Source organism: Somniosus microcephalus, chromosome 18 (genome assembly GCF_052327205.1).
Source record: "Somniosus microcephalus isolate GS21.2 chromosome 18, FLI_Smic_1.0, whole genome shotgun sequence".
Lineage (NCBI taxonomy): Eukaryota > Metazoa > Chordata > Chondrichthyes > Squaliformes > Somniosidae > Somniosus > Somniosus microcephalus.
The window spans coordinates 82,368,125-82,383,438 of record NC_141004.1 but is presented as its reverse complement, the minus strand read 5'-3'; the positions used below and the strand labels follow the sequence as shown (position 1 = coordinate 82,383,438).

The 15,314-nt window shown below is 53.1% G+C and overlaps 1 protein-coding gene across 1 annotated transcript in view; it reads right to left on the bottom strand.

Annotated features, from left to right (window-relative positions):
- The window catches only part of LOC147105416 (uncharacterized), a 765,681-nt gene that overhangs the window by 556,256 nt on the left and 194,111 nt on the right, over positions 1 to 15,314 (bottom strand). The window contains exons 3-4 of the mRNA XM_086011726.1: positions 13,964 to 14,098; positions 8,418 to 8,645 (exon numbers count right to left, since the gene is read on the bottom strand). Of these exons, the coding sequence (XP_085867852.1) occupies positions 8,418 to 8,645; positions 13,964 to 14,098 (363 nt within the window). The remainder of the gene's footprint in view (positions 1 to 8,417; positions 8,646 to 13,963; positions 14,099 to 15,314) is intronic.

Sequence of the window (15,314 nt, the reverse complement as noted above, 5' to 3'; positions counted from 1 at the left end):
AGTCCTGGTTGCCCTGCTCGGCTGAGGGCTTGTGGAGCGGCTACATTCATCTGCTGACATTGGCACAAGCCAGTCCCTGAGAGGGGGCCTAGAACCGACGTTCAATAAGCCGGCGATGGGCGGCCCTTGCACTTTCTGCCTCCCTCCTGTGCTGGTCCTCCTCCTCCTCCTCCTCCTCCTCCTCCTCCTCAGGTGGTCCTCCAATCTGTGGTGGCAGTGGCTGAGTCCTGCGGATAGCCAGGTTGTGCAGCATGCAGCAAACGACCACGAAATGGGAGACTCGCTCCGGCGAATACTGTAGGGCTACACCGGAATGATCCAGACAGCGGAACTGTTGCATCAGGACGCCGGTTGTTTGTTTGATGATGTTCCTGGTCGCTTGATGGCTCTCGTTGTATCCCTCTTCAGCAGGGGTGCTGGGCGCACGGAGCGGGGTCATCAGCCAGGTACACAAAGGATAGCCTTTGTCCCCAATAAGCCATCCTCGTGGGTGAGGCTGGGCCTGGAACATGTCTGCCACAGAAGTCTGTCGCAGGATGAAGGCATCGTGGCTGCTACCTGGAAAGCGGGCATTGACAGCTAGGATGAGCTGCCTGTGGTCACACACCAGCTGGACGTTCAGCGAATGGTAGCCCTTCCGGTTGCGGTAATCCTCGGCATTCTCCAGAGGTGCCCGCAAAGCCACATGCGTGCAGTCAATGGCGCCCTGCACCATGGGGAAGCCCGCGAATGCTGCAAAGCCCATTGCACGCTGTTGCTGCTTGGCAAGGGCCATGGAGAAGGAGATGAACTGACGTCTCCTTTTGAAAAGGGCATTGGTCACCTGGCGGATGCAGCAATGCATGGCGAACTGGGAGATGTTGGCAATGTCCCCAGTAGCGGATTGGAAGGAGCCGGTGGCATAGAAGTTGAGAGCCACCGTCACCTTCACTGCCACCGACAGAGACGTCCTGCTCCTCAGCTGTGGCTGCAGATCACAGCCAAGCAGCTGGCAGATCTCTGTGACCACGTCCCTTCTGAATCGCAGCCTCCGAACACACTGCTCCTCAGACATGTTGAGATAGGAGAACTGCTGGCGGTATACCCTGGGGGGGTAAGGCCTCCTTTGCCGACGCCTGTTACCCCCTCTCCGTCTAGCCAGGGCTGCCACTCTCTCACGGCGTCTGTGAGCCCTTTGGATGTAATTGAGAAAGCCAGCATTGACACCCATTGCAGCCCCCATAATATGCTGGCAAACAATGAGATGTCAATGAAGGCAAAGACTAATGGAAAGCTGTGGCCTGAAGCCAGAAGTACCTGTCCGAGTGTTGGGCCAAAGCAGAAAGCTATCTACCTTGGTCTCTCTCCAAAGATCCGTTTCTCAAGAGGGAGTGCTGTGAAATGGCAGCCTTTTATAGTGCAGGAGGAGTGCCCTTTAATTTGCGCCCCCCGCGCCCCGCATCGGCTGAGCACCGTTCCACTCTAACAGTCGCTAGGGGCGCCAGGCGCACAATGGGGCGTTGCCACTGAAGTTCCGGTTGGGGGCGCACAAAGGGCGTTGCACGAGGAAATGACGTCACGATCTACGCGCGCAGCTGAGCGCGCGCAAAGACTTTGCGCCGCCGCTAAATCTCTAGTGAAGTTGGGGCGAGGCGCAGTTCGCGCTGCGCCCGGGCGCTACCCGCCTAGCGCCCGACATCTACTCCTCCTAAGGCGCTAACGGCTGGTGCAACCAACTGAATTTCTAGGCCAATGTCTTTTAATCTTAAGCTTGTTCAACTCTTTATACAGCATTTACAGGAGACATTATGCTAGTGATGCATCTAGAACGAAACTGAAACTAAACTGCACTGCCTTGCTTGTCTCGGTCACATGACCTCTGCTGGTCAGGCACAAGCAATCAATACCTGCAAACATGCTATTAAGGCATCATAATCAAATAGGCAAATACCATCTCTATTTGCTGATATCATTACATCTCCTTTCCTTAAAACAAAAGTATTTTACTTTTAACTAACAACATGTTTTCTTTGTATTAATCTGCATTTTAACTGTAACACTTAATGAACTTACATTATCATTATCATGATCAAGGTTTTTTAACCTTGCTTTGTGTGTTCACATGAAATATGTCAATACACTAGAACTTGAAGAAAGAATAAGATAACATTACTTCCTTCTATAACAATAGTCCTTAAATTTGCTCAATGAGTCCCTCAGGAGGCTTCACGTGTCTTGAGGATTTTCTGATTGATTGTCCTTGAATCTGAGTTGTTGCCTCAGATGATTGGTTCTCAGCTGTGTGATCTGGTTGTTCAACAGTATCAGTCTCTTGACCTGCTTTGGCTGGTCCCATGAGAAGATCTCGACGATTTCTTCGCAGGACAGCACCCTCATCTGTCTGAATGGTGTATGATCTTGGTTGAACTTCACTCAGGACAGTTCCCCTCTGAGTCCATATGTTTGTTTTGTCTTTGACCCCCTACTTGGTCACCAGTGTGGAGTTCAGGTAGGTTTTGTATTCCTCTGTCATAGTAGTACTTTTGCTTTTCTTTCTGTTGTTCTTTGAACTTCCTCACTTTCTCCCCCTCTTTTGTTTTCAGGAGGTTCTCCGGGATGGGTAGGTTTGACCTTAGCCGACGTCCCATCAGGAGTTGGGCTGGTGACTTACCACACTCGAGCGGCGTTGTGCGGTATACAAGCATGCTTTGGTAGAAGTCAGTTCCACTGTCTTTTGCCTTGTACTTCAGTCTTTTCACTGTGTTTGCGGGCTCTCCTGAGTCAACAGCTCTGGACAACGTGTCTGCTGTATACATCAGCTTACCCGGTGTGTACGCAACATTCAGTTCATCATAGACTGTCTCTCCTTCGCTTTCCACAACGAGGACTCTCTTTACCAGGTTCAGTCTCTCACAGGCTTTTAAACCTAGTATGGTTTGCACATCCTTTGGCACCACGATTAATGCTAGCGTGTGCTCTCTGTCCTTGTGTGTTACTTTGACAATGCATCTTCCTTTCACTGGTATTTCAGTACCTGAGTATCCTGTCACTTTCACTTTGATTCCATGTATCTTTGGTCTGGGTCTAATTTTCTTAAAATCAGTCTCTGATATCACATTAACTTGTGCTCCAGTATCCAATTTAAATGGAATGTGTATGTCATTCACTTTTAGTGTCAACATCCAGTCTCTTTCTTTTTTTTTGTTTTCAGACACAACATCTACATAGAACTCCTCTATGTCGCTTTCATCTACTGCATGGACCTTGCTTTGTTGCACATGGTTCTTGCAGCAATGGGCATAATGGTTGTTTTTGTTGCAACTATTGCATTTTTTACCATATACTGGACACTTTTTTGGTGGATGCTGTGTACCGCATCGACTACATGACTTTCGATTGTCTCTTTCATTTTCGTTCGCTGGCCACGCCTCTTTTTTCACATTGGCGCTCTTTTTGTGAAACGGTTTGTATCCGTTCTTTCTCACTGCATCCACGTTGCAGCTACTATCACTGAACAGCTCCTTTGCCTGCAACTTCACAGTCTCTGTAGCCCTACACAGTGCTATGGCTTTTCCCAAGTCTAGATCTTGCTCTCTTAGCAGTCTTTCCCTTAGACCATTATTCGGAATACCACACACCAGTCTGTCTTTTATCAGCGAGTCTGTCAGTCCCCCAAATTCACACGATTTGCTTCTGTTTCTCAGTTCAGTCACATACTGATCAATAGTCTCACCCGTTTTCTGTACACATGTGAAAAATCTGTGCCTCTCAAACGTCACGTTATGTTTAGGTATGCAGTAGGCCTCAAACTGTTCCATTATTTTATCTAGCTTCAGTTTGTCTCCATCAACAGCGAATGTGAAGTTATTATACACCTCCAGCGCTTCATCACCCACGACATGTAAGAACAATGACGATTTCTTATCACTTTTCTCGTCCGCTCCGATTGCCGCTAAATACAACTCTACACGTTGTTTGAATCTCCTCCAATTTTCAGCCACATTACCTGTTAACTGAAGCGTCGCCGGTGGGTGTAAACCTTCCATTTTTTCACTTTGTTAGCTATTCTCCAACGGTAAGCAACGATGTTCTCTTTTGGCTTGCTAATTTGTGGAGAGCTTATTTAACTTCAGATTTTTTCTCTTCATCTCTTTCAATCACTTCTGACACCATGTATTGATTTCTTTGTGGGTTCAATGACGAGACATTTATGAAAGAGAATGTGTTTTAATCTAAAGCTTGTTCAACTCAGTTCAACAACATTTACAGGAGACTCCATGCTTGTGATGCATCTAGAACGAAACTGAAACTAAACTGAACTGCCTTGCTTGTCTCAGTCACATGCCCTCTGCTGGTCAGGCACAAGCAATCAATACATGCAATCATGCTGGTAAGGCATCATAATCGAACAGGCAAATACCATCTCTATTTGCTGATATCATTACATTTTCCACATTGTCGGATAGATGCCAGTGTTGTAGCTAAACTGGAACAGCTTGGCTAGAGGTGCAGCTAGTTCTGGAGCACAAGCCTTCAGCACGATAGCTGGGATGTTGTCGGGGCCCATAGCCTTTGCTGTATCCAGTGCACTCAGCCGTTTCTTGATATCATGTGGAGTGAATCGAATTGGCTGAAGACTGGCTTCTGTGATGGTGGGGACCTCAGGAGGAGGCCGATATGGATCATCCACTCGGCACTTCTGGCTGAAGATGGTTGCAAACGCTTCAGCCTTGTCTTTTGCACTCACGTGCTGGGCTCCACCATCATTGAGGATGGGGATATTCATGGAGCCTCCTCCTCCTGTTAGTTGTTTAATGGTCCACCACCATTCACGACTGGATGTGGCAGGACTGCAGAGCTTTGATCTGATCCGTTGATTGTGGGATCGCTTAGCCCCGTCTATAGCATGCTGCTTCTGCTTTTTAGTATGCATGTAGTCCTGTGTTGCAGCTTCCCCAGGTTGGCACCTCATTTTTAGGTACGCCTGGTGCTGCTCCTGGCATGCTCTTCTACACTCCTTATTGAACCAGGGTTGGTTCCCTGGCTTGATGGTAACGGTAGAGTGAAGGATGTGCTGGGGATTGAGGTTACAGATTTTGGTGGAATACAATTCTGCTGCTGCTGATGGCCCACAGCGCCTCATGGATGCTGAGTTTTGAGCTGCTAGATCTGTTCTGAATCTATCCCATTTAGCACGGTGGTAGTGCCATACAACACGATGAAGGGTGTCCTCAGTGTGAAGACGGAACTTCATCTCCACAATGACTGTGCGGCGGTCACTGGTATCAATACTGTCATGGACAGATGCATCTGCGACAGGTAGATTGGTGAGGACGAGGTCAACATAAGAACATAAGAAATAAGAACAGGAGTAGGCCATTTGGCCCTTCGAGCCTGCTCCGCCATTCAGTGAGATCATGGCTGATCTTCTACCTCAACTCCATTCACCGGCCCTATCGCCATATCCCTTGATCCCCTTTACTAGTCAGAAATCTATCGACTTCTGTTTTGAATATACCCAATGACTGAGCCTCCACAGCCCTCTGGGGTAGAGAATTCCAAAGATTCACCACCCTCTGTGTGAAGAAATGTCTTCTCATCTCAGTCCTGAATGGCCTACCCTTTATCCTGAGGCTGTGGCCCCATGTTCTAGACTCCCCAGCCAAGGGAAACATTCTCCCAGCATCCACCTGAACAAGCCCTGTAATAATTTTGTATGTTTCAATGAGATCCCCTCTCATTCTTCTGAATTCAAGAGAATACAGGCCTAGTTTATTCAATCTCTTCTCATACGACAGTCCCCCCATTCCCAGGAATCAATCTCGTGAACCTTCGTTGCACTCCCTCTATGGCAAGAATATCCTTTCTTAGGTAAGGAGACCAAAATTGTACACAGTACTCCAGGTGTGGTCTCACCAAGGCCCTATATAATTGGAGCAAGACTTCTTTACTCCTGTACTCAAATCCTCTTGTAATGAAGGCCAGCATACCATATGGCTTGCTGCACCTGCACATTCACTTTCAGTGACTCATGTACAAGGACACCCAGGTCCCTTTGAGCATCTGCATTCCCCAATCTTTCACTATTTAGGAAATACTCTGCTTTTCTGTTTTTTCTACCAAAGTGGATAACTTCACATTTATCCACATTATATTCCATCTGCCATGTTCTCGTCAAGTAGTTTTTCCCTCGTGTTGGTTCTCTCACCACCTGTCACAGGCCCAGACTGGCAGCTATGTCCTTCAGGACTCGGTCAGTAGTGGTGCTACCGAGCCACTCTTGGTGATGGACATTGAAGTCCCCCACCTAGAGTACATTCTGTGCCCTTGCTACTCTCAGTGCTTCTTCCAAATGGTGTTCAACATGGCGGAGTACTGATTCAACAGCTGAGGGAGGGCGGTAGGTGGTGATCAGCAGGAGGTTTCCTTGCCCATGCTTGACCTGAAGCCATGAGACTTCATGGGGTCCGGAGTCAATGTTGAGGACTCCCAGGGCCACTCGCTCCCGACTGTATACCACTGTGACACCACCCCTGGTGGGCCTGTCCTGCCGGTGGGACAGGACATACCCAGGGATGGTGATGGAGGAGTTTGGGACATTGGCTGAAAGGTCTGATTCTGTGAGTATGACTGTGTCAGGCTGTTGCTTGACTAGTCTGTGGCACAGCTCTCCCGATTTTGGCACACGTCCCCAGATGTTGGTGAGGAGGACTTTGCAGGATCGACTGGGCTGGGTGTGCCGTTGCCGTGTCCGTAGCCGGTGCCGGGGTCGTTGCCGGTGGTCCGTCCGGTTTCATTCTTATTATTGTGTTTCGTAGCGGTTTGTTACAACTGAGTGGCTTGCTGGGCCAGTTAAAATTCAACCACACTGCTGTGGGTCTGGAGTCACATATAGGCCAGACCGGGTAACGGCGGCGGATTGCCTTCCCTAAAGAACATCAGTGAACCAGATGGGTTTTTACGACAATCCGATAGTTTCATGGTCACCATTACTGACACTAGCTTTTTATTCCAGATTTATTTAATTAACTGAATTTTAATTCCCAGCTGCCGCGGTGGGATTTGAACTCACGTCCACGAATGCCACCGGCCCCTCAGATAGTCCATAACACACAACCTGGCTCTGGGAGATAAAGAACTCCCCTGCTCTTCTTGGAATTGCACCCGGGTATCTTTTTCATCGACAAGAAAACAAACAGGATCTCGGTTTAACATGTCATCTGAAAGACGACACCTCCGACAGTGCAGCGCTCCCTCAGTACTGCCCCTCCGACAGTGCAGCGCTCCCTCAGTACTGCCCCTCCGACAGTGCAGCGCTCCCTCAGTACTGCCCCTCCGACAGTGCAGCGCTCCCTCAGTACTGCCCCTCCGACAGTGCAGCGCTCCCTCAGTACTGACCCTCCGACAGTGCAGTGCTCCCTCAGTACTGCCCCTCCGACAGTGCGGTGCTCCCTCAGTACTGCCCCTCCGACAGTGCAGCACTCCTTCAGTACTGCCCCTCTGACAGTGCAGTGCTCCCTCAGTACTGCCCCTCTGACAGTGCGGTGCTCCCTCAGTACTGCCCCTCCGACAGTGCGGCGCTCCCTCAGTACTGCCCCTCCGACAGTGCGGTGCTCCCTCAGTACTGCCCCTCCGACAGTGCAGCGCTCCCTCAGTACTGCCCCTCCAACAGTGCGGCACTCCCTCAGTACTGCCCCTCCGACAGTGCAGTGCTCCCTCAGTACTGCCCCTCCGACAGTGCAGTGCTCCCTCAGTACTGCCCCTCCGACAGTGCAGCGCTCCCTCAGTACTGCCCCTCCGACAGTGCGGCACTCCCTCAGTACTGCCCCTCCGACAGTGCAGCACTCCCTCAGTACTGCCCCTCCGACGGTGCTGCGCTCCCTCAGTACTGCCCCTCCGACAGTGCAGCGCCCCCTCAGTACTGACCTCCAACAGTGCTGCACTCCCTCAGTACTGCCCCTCCAACAGTGCAGCGCCCCCTCAGTACTGCCCCTCCAACAGTGCTGCACTCCCTCAGTACTGCCCCTCCAACAGTGCTGCACTCCCTCAGTACCGCCCCTCCAACAATGCAGCACTCCCTCAGTACTGCCCCTCCGACAGTGCGGCGCTCCCTCAGTACTGCCCCTCCGACAGTGCAGCACTGCCCCTCCGACAGTGCGGCGCTCCCTCAGTACTGCCCCCCCGACAGTGCAGCACTGCCCCTCCGACAGTGCGGCGCTCCCTCAGTACTGCCCCTCCGACAGTGCGGCGCTCCCTTAGTACTGCCCCTCCGACAGTGCAGCACTGCCCCTCCGACAGTGCGGCGCTCCCTCAGTACTGAACTGGGTGTGTCAGCCTGGACTGTGGGCTGAAGTGTCTGGAGATGGACTTGAACCCATCATCTTGTGACTGCGATGAGGATGTGCTTCTGCTGAGCCACGGCTGACAGCCAAACTCACCAATGCTGTAACTGAACCTGAATCCTTTGAACTGGACGGTGTTGTCTGAATGGAAGTGTATGTAGACTTGGAAACCAAAGGAAAATGGAATTCGATAGGTCTGTCCCCGCCTCAGGATCCCAGTGAGGGACTCGCGTACAGTCCTACTGTCCAAGTGATTCCTGACTCCAATGTTGACCCAGTCATGATCCTTCTCCACATGGAACTCTTCAACCCTGATCACTGCAGCTGGAGACCACAAACACAAATGCAGCACTGATAGTATTTTATGAGCAATCGTCACAGAAACTGTTCAACCCTACAGATACATCAGGAGGCTTCTCACCAGCGACACAGTTAGCCACCTGGACCTGAAGCCTTAGTGGGCCAGAGTCTAGAGCCGTTGAAGTTTGTGATTCCAGGCTCACCAATATGGATGGAGATCACGGGCTGGAAGTTTGCGATGCTGAGATAGACACTCCTGGGGCACCAAGCAGTGGCTCCGAGGACCTTTTACCCCAAAGCAGCTAAAGTGAAAGACCGAATTGACTCACTCACCTCTTTTAGGCCTCTCCATGTCCAATGTTCACCTCTTGCTGTGCCAACCTCAATCTTGCCTTCCCCACTCTCTGATAATTTAAGAATTACTGCCTTTTCCCTATTGGATACCACACCACTATCCTAGGCCATAGGATCACACAGTTGGCACTAAGAATGAAAGTATCCCTCAGGGGTATTGTTTGGCTCATTATTTATTTTGCTTTTCCTGCCCCGAGTCTTGCTGGGGTGCAGGTTGGTGGGGGCCAGCCAGCCTCAAGGGAGTGTCCACTTTTGATCTGTGAACCTAGAACAAGCTAATTGACTGGCGAGGACATCATAGGCCAGCCTACCATAGGCCAGCCTAATCCTGTCCTCACCTGACCTACACAGGGGCATGTGAGGCAGGATCAGGAGTGGGAGCACTGGCTGATTCTCCCCTCCCTGCAGCACCTTACATTTATATAGCGCCTTTAATGTAGTAAAACATCCCAAGGCGCTTCACATGAGCGTTATCAGAGAAAATCAAACACCGAGCCACATGAGGAGCTATTAGGAAAGATGACTAAAAGCCTGGTCAAAGAGATAGGTTTTAAGAAGTGTCTTAAAGGAGGAGAAAGAGGCAGAGATGTTTAGGGAGGGAATTCCAGAGCTTTGGGCCTAAGATGGCTGACGGCACAGCCGCCAATGGCGAGGCAAAGGAGGTGGGCGATGCTCAAGAAGCCAGAGTTGGAGGAACGCAGAGTTCTTTGAAGGAATTTAGGGCTAGAGGAGGTTAGAGAGATAGTGAGGGGTGAGGCCATTGAGGTGAAGGGCACTGAGGCTCATTGTCCCAAACTCTACTGCCTTGTAGCGTTGACCTATAAAGCACCAGTGACTGCTCCTCAGAGGCGTTTATTGGTTGTGAGGGCTTTGGGACATTCCGAGAGACAAGTCTACCTTTGTCATTAATTGCAGACCGAACTGAGGTCAGCTGACTCCGCACAGAATAAGGCCCCAATTTTAACTCCAGGCAGGTTTTGGGTGGGTGTCAAACTCAGTCTCTGCTGCCGAAATCAGGCCCTGGGGCAATTTGAACTCACGTCCCACATTAACATACGACCCATCCCAGAATGCCAGCCTGCAGAAAATCAGGTGACAAGTAGGTGGCGGAGCTCGGGTTCTGGGGGCACCTCGGGTTCTGGGGGCACCTCGGGTTCTGGGGGACCTCGGGTTCTGGGGGAGCTCGGGTTCTGGGGGCACCTCGGGTTCTGGGGGACCTCGGGTTCTGGGGGAGCTCGGGTTCTGGGGGGACCTCGGGTTCTGGGGCACCTCGGGTTCTGGGGGCACCTCGGGTTCTGGGGGACCTCGGGTTCTGGGGGACCTCGGGTTCTGGGGGCACCTCGGGTTCTGGGGGACCTCGGGTTCTGGGGCACCTCGGGTTCTGGGGGACCTCGGGTTCTGGGGGCACCTCGGGTTCTGGGGGAGCTCGGGTTCTGGGGGCACCTCGGGTTCTGGGGGCACCTCGGGTTCTGGGGGCACCTCGGGTTCTGGGGGAGCTCGGGTTCTGGGGGCACCTCGGGTTCTGGGGGCACCTCGGGTTCTGGGGGTACCTCGGGTTCTGGGGACACCTCGGGTTCTGGGGGAGCTCGGGTTCTGGGGGAGCTCGGGTTCTGGGGGCACCTCGGGTTCTGGGGGACCTCGGGTTCTGGGGGAGCTCGGGTTCTGGGGGACCTCGGGTTCTGGGGGAGCTCGGGTTCTGGGGGCACCTCGGGTTCTGGGGGAGCTCGGGTTCTGGGGGAGCTCGGGTTCTGGGGGGAGCTCGGGTTCTGGGGGACCTCGGGTTCTGGGGGCACCTCGGGTTCTGGGGGCACCTCGGGTTCTGGGGGACCTCGGGTTCTGGGGGAGCTCGGGTTCTGGGGGCACCTCGGGTTCTGGGGGCACCTCGGGTTCTGGGGGAGCTCGGGTTCTGGGGGAGCTCGGGTTCTGGGGCACCTCGGGTTCTGGGGGCACCTCGGGTTCTGGGGCACCTCGGGTTCTGGGGGAGCTCGGGTTCTGGGGGCACCTCGGGTTCTGGGGGAGCTCGGGTTCTGGGGGCACCTCGGGTTCTGGGGGCACCTCGGGTTCTGGGGGTACCTCGGGTTCTGGGGGCACCTCGGGTTCTGGGGGCACCTCGGGTTCTGGGGACACCTCGGGTTCTGGGGGTACCTCGGGTTCTGGGGGCACCTCGGGTTCTGGGGACACCTCGGGTTCTGGGGGTACCTCGGGTTCTGGGGGACCTCGGGTTCTGGGGGCACCTCGGGTTCTGGGGGACCTCGGGTTCTGGGGGCACCTCGGGTTCTGGGGGCACCTCGGGTTCTGGGGGACCTCGGGTTCTGGGGGAGCTCGGGTTCTGGGGCACCTCGGGTTCTGGGGGCACCTCGGGTTCTGGGGGCACCTCGGGTTCTGGGGGAGCTCGGGTTCTGGGGGCACCTCGGGTTCTGGGGGCACCTCGGGCTCTGGGGGCACCTCGGGTTCTGGGGGCACCTCGGGTTCTGGGGGAGCTCGGGTTCTGGGGGAGCTCGGGTTCTGGAGGCACCTCGGGTTCTGGGGACACCTCGGGTTCTGGGGGAGCTCGGGTTCTGGGGGAGCTCGGGTTCTGGGGGCACCTCGGGTTCTGGGGGCACCTCGGGTTCTGGGGGAGCTCGGGTTCTGGGGGAGCTCGGGTTCTGGGGGCACCTCGGGTTCTGGGGCACCTCGGGCTCTGTGGGCACCTCGGGTTCTGGGGGCACCTCGGGTTCTGGGGGAGCTCGGGTTCTGGGGGAGCTCGGGTTCTGGGGGAGCTCGGGTTCTGGGGGCACCTCGGGTTCTGGGGGCACCTCGGGTTCTGGGGGAGCTCGGGTTCTGGGGACACCTCGGGTTCTGGGGACACCTCGGGCTCTGGGGGCACCTCGGGTTCTGGGGACACCTCGGGTTCTGGGGACACCTCGGGTTCTGGGGACACCTCGGGCTCCGGGGGCACCTCGGGTTCTGGGGGCACCTCGGGTTCTGGGGGCACCTCGGGTTCTGGGGACACCTCGGGCTCCGGGGGCACCTCGGGTTCTGGGGGCACCTCGGGTTCTGGGGGCACCTCGGGTTCTGGGGGCACCTCGGGTTCTGGGGACACCTCGGGTTCTGGGGACACCTCGGGTTCTGGGGACACCTCGGGTTCTGGGGACACCTCGGGTTCTGGGGGCACCTCGGGTTCTGGGGGCACCTCGGGTTCTGGGGACACCTCGGGTTCTGGGGACACCTCGGGTTCTGGGGGCACCTCGGGCTCTGGGGGCACCTCGGGTTCCGGGGGCACCTCGGGTTCTGGGGCACCTCACATTCAGGAAGGGGGAGGAGCCGGATCCTCCCAGCCCCACAAGTGAAAGAAAAACACTTTCCCTTCTCCCGGGGCCCATCCTCTTGTCCCGGGTCGGCTTTAGCAGGCAAACCGCAGTGACTCCCACGTGCAGGGGCCTGAGTTCAGATTAAAGAAGGATCTCGCAGGAGAGCAGGTGAAAACCGGGAGCCTCAAGCCCCGAGTGTCTCCAGCGGAGGGGGGAGGGGGGTAGTAAGTAACTCGGGACATTTTAACTGCCCACATGCTCGGTTTCTGCTGGGCAAGTCGGGTTTAAATTGAGCAGCCCTGCTATCCGCCCTCGAAACTACCCGGGACTACACGGCTCAATGTGTCACCAGTCAGTGCAAACAGTGATTGACTGACACAAGTCCACCGATCCTCAGAGGGAGATCGACAAGAACAGGCTTCTTGAGAAAATGACTGTCATTTCACACAATGGAAAAACCGAGAGTGTGCCACTTACTGCGCTTCATTCCACTGACTGCTAATATCTCCAGTGTGGGGCAACCCAACATCCTGGCAATAAACACCTGGCAGCATTTACAGACCTAGGGTTTTAAACTTTTTTGCAGCAGTAACCCTTTAAGGACTGCTTGTGCTGAAACACTGACATTTGTGTCGTCGCCGCTTTGGTTGGGGCCTTGAAATGGGCGGCCCAGGCATTGGTTGGAAACAGCTGGGAACCTCATTAGTCCGTGCAAACCCGATGTAATTTTGAAGTACCCATTGGTACTGGCATAGAATGACCTGTGGGGCATTTGCCAGTCAGAGCAAGCTATGCCCAGCACTGGAAATGTGTTTCTGAGCCGTGTTCGGCCTCTCGCCGTCACTGATTCCCTCCTGCTGATGGGATTGTTGAGAAACGTTGAGCCCTGGTGTAACTTCACCAGAAACTAGAGAAATTGGTTAAACAACTATTTAAGATGACTCTCTGGGATTAGAATCATAGAATCACACTGCACTGAAGGAGGCCATTCAGCCCATCGTGCCTGTGCCTGCTCTTTGAAAGATCTCTCCAATTAGTCCCACTGCCCTGTCCTTTCCCCACAGCCCTGCTAATGTTTCCCTTCGAGTATTTCTCCAATTCCCTTTTGAAAGTTACTGTTGAATCTGCTCCCACCGCCCTTTCAGGCAGCGATTTCCAGATCACAACAACTCACTGTGTAAAAAACTGTTTCCTCATGTCGCCTCTGGTTCTTTGGCCAATCACCTTAAATCTTTGTCCTCTGGTTACTGACCATGCTGCCACTAGAAATAGTTTCTCCTTATTTACTCTATCAAAACCATTCATGATTTTGAACACTTCTCTCAAATCTCCTCTTAACCGTCTCTGCTCTAAGGAGAATAATCCCAGTGTCTCCAGTCTCTCCACATCACTGAAGTCCCTCATCCCTGGGACCATTCCAGTAAATCTCCTCTGCATCCTCTCCAAGGGCTTGACATCCTTCCTAAAGTGCGGTGTCCAGAATTGGATACAGTACTCCAGCTGAGACCTCACCAGGGATTTATACCATTTTCGCACAATGTCGTTGCTTTTGCACGCTATGTCTCTATCTATAAGGTCAGTTTTAACAGCAACGTTTGTGCTGATCTTTAGCTGATCTTCAGCTGGACGATAGGGAGAAGCATGAAATTCTATTCAGTTTACCTGATTTCCACACGGAGCTTCCTGTCGCACACTCACCATCAACACTGACGTTTTTGATCAACTTGAGGAACCAGTAGACATCCTGACTGGCTGGGTAGGACTCTGGGTAGTTGGGGCTGTGGATGAGTGCTGAGTAGTAGGAGCACTGAGTGTCAGGCAGGCATAGGGGCCCTGGGAGAGAGAGAGAGAGAGAGAGAGAGGGGACACCAATTACAGCAACTGGCATCGAGTTAACACCTTGAATATAGAAAATATTCTGAGACATGTCCTGTCCACAAAAAGCAGGACAAATCCAACCCAGCCAATTACCGCCCCATCAGTCTACTCTCAATCATCAGCAAAGTGATGCAAGGTGTCATCGACAGTGCTATCAAGCAGCACTTACTCACAAATTACCTGCTACCCGACGCCCAGTTTGGGTTCCGCCAGGACCACTCAGCTCCAGACCTCATTAAAGCCTCGGTCCAAACATGGACAAAGGAGCTGAATTCCAGAGGCGAGGTGAGAGTGACTGGCCTTGACATCAAGGCAGCATTTGACCGAGTGTGGCATCAAGGAGCCCTAGCAAAACTGAAGTCAATGGGAATCGGGGGGAAAACTTTCCACTGGCTGGAGTCATACCTAGCACAAAGGAAGATGGTTGTGGTGATTGAAGGTCAATCATCACAGCCCCAGGACATTGCTGCAGGAGTTCCTCAGGGCAGTGTCCTAGGCCCAACCATCTTCAGCTGCTTCATCAATGACCTTCCCTCCAACATAAGGTCAGAAATGGGGATGTTCGCTGATGACTGAGCCTGGGAAAGTTTATTTTTAATGTTCCTTTCACATTTTACAGTGAGGGAGCGGTGAGACCAGAGTCCCGAGGCCCGGTGAGTATTTAAACTCACTTTCGTGGGCTTTCTTCACAGAGGCTTACCAATTTCAGACCGGCGGCGGCGTTCCAGAGCCACGTCACGATTCAAAACATGACACGGGCAGGAGGGAGCAGCTGATTGGGTGAGTATGGCCAGGTTAGTTTGACAGTTAAGGTTCATAGTTTATAAAGTTTAGAAGGTCTTAATTTTTTGTGGTTATAGTTTCTAGTGCTAGTAACCAAGGGCCCTTGAGTATATCATTTAATTGGTGGTATTGATTTGATTTAAGTTAATTTGAATTAATTAAAGGGTAAGTCATGGCAGGACAGCTCGGCCCCGTGGCATGCTCCTCCTGCACTATGTGGGAAATCAGGGACACTTCCTGTGTCCCTGACGACCGTGTGTGCGGGAAGTGTATCCAGCTGCAGCTACTGACAGACCGCATTGCGGCACTGGAGCTGCGAGTGGATACACACTGGATCATTCGTGATGCTGAGGACGTCGTGGAAAACATGTTTAGAGAGTTGGTCACA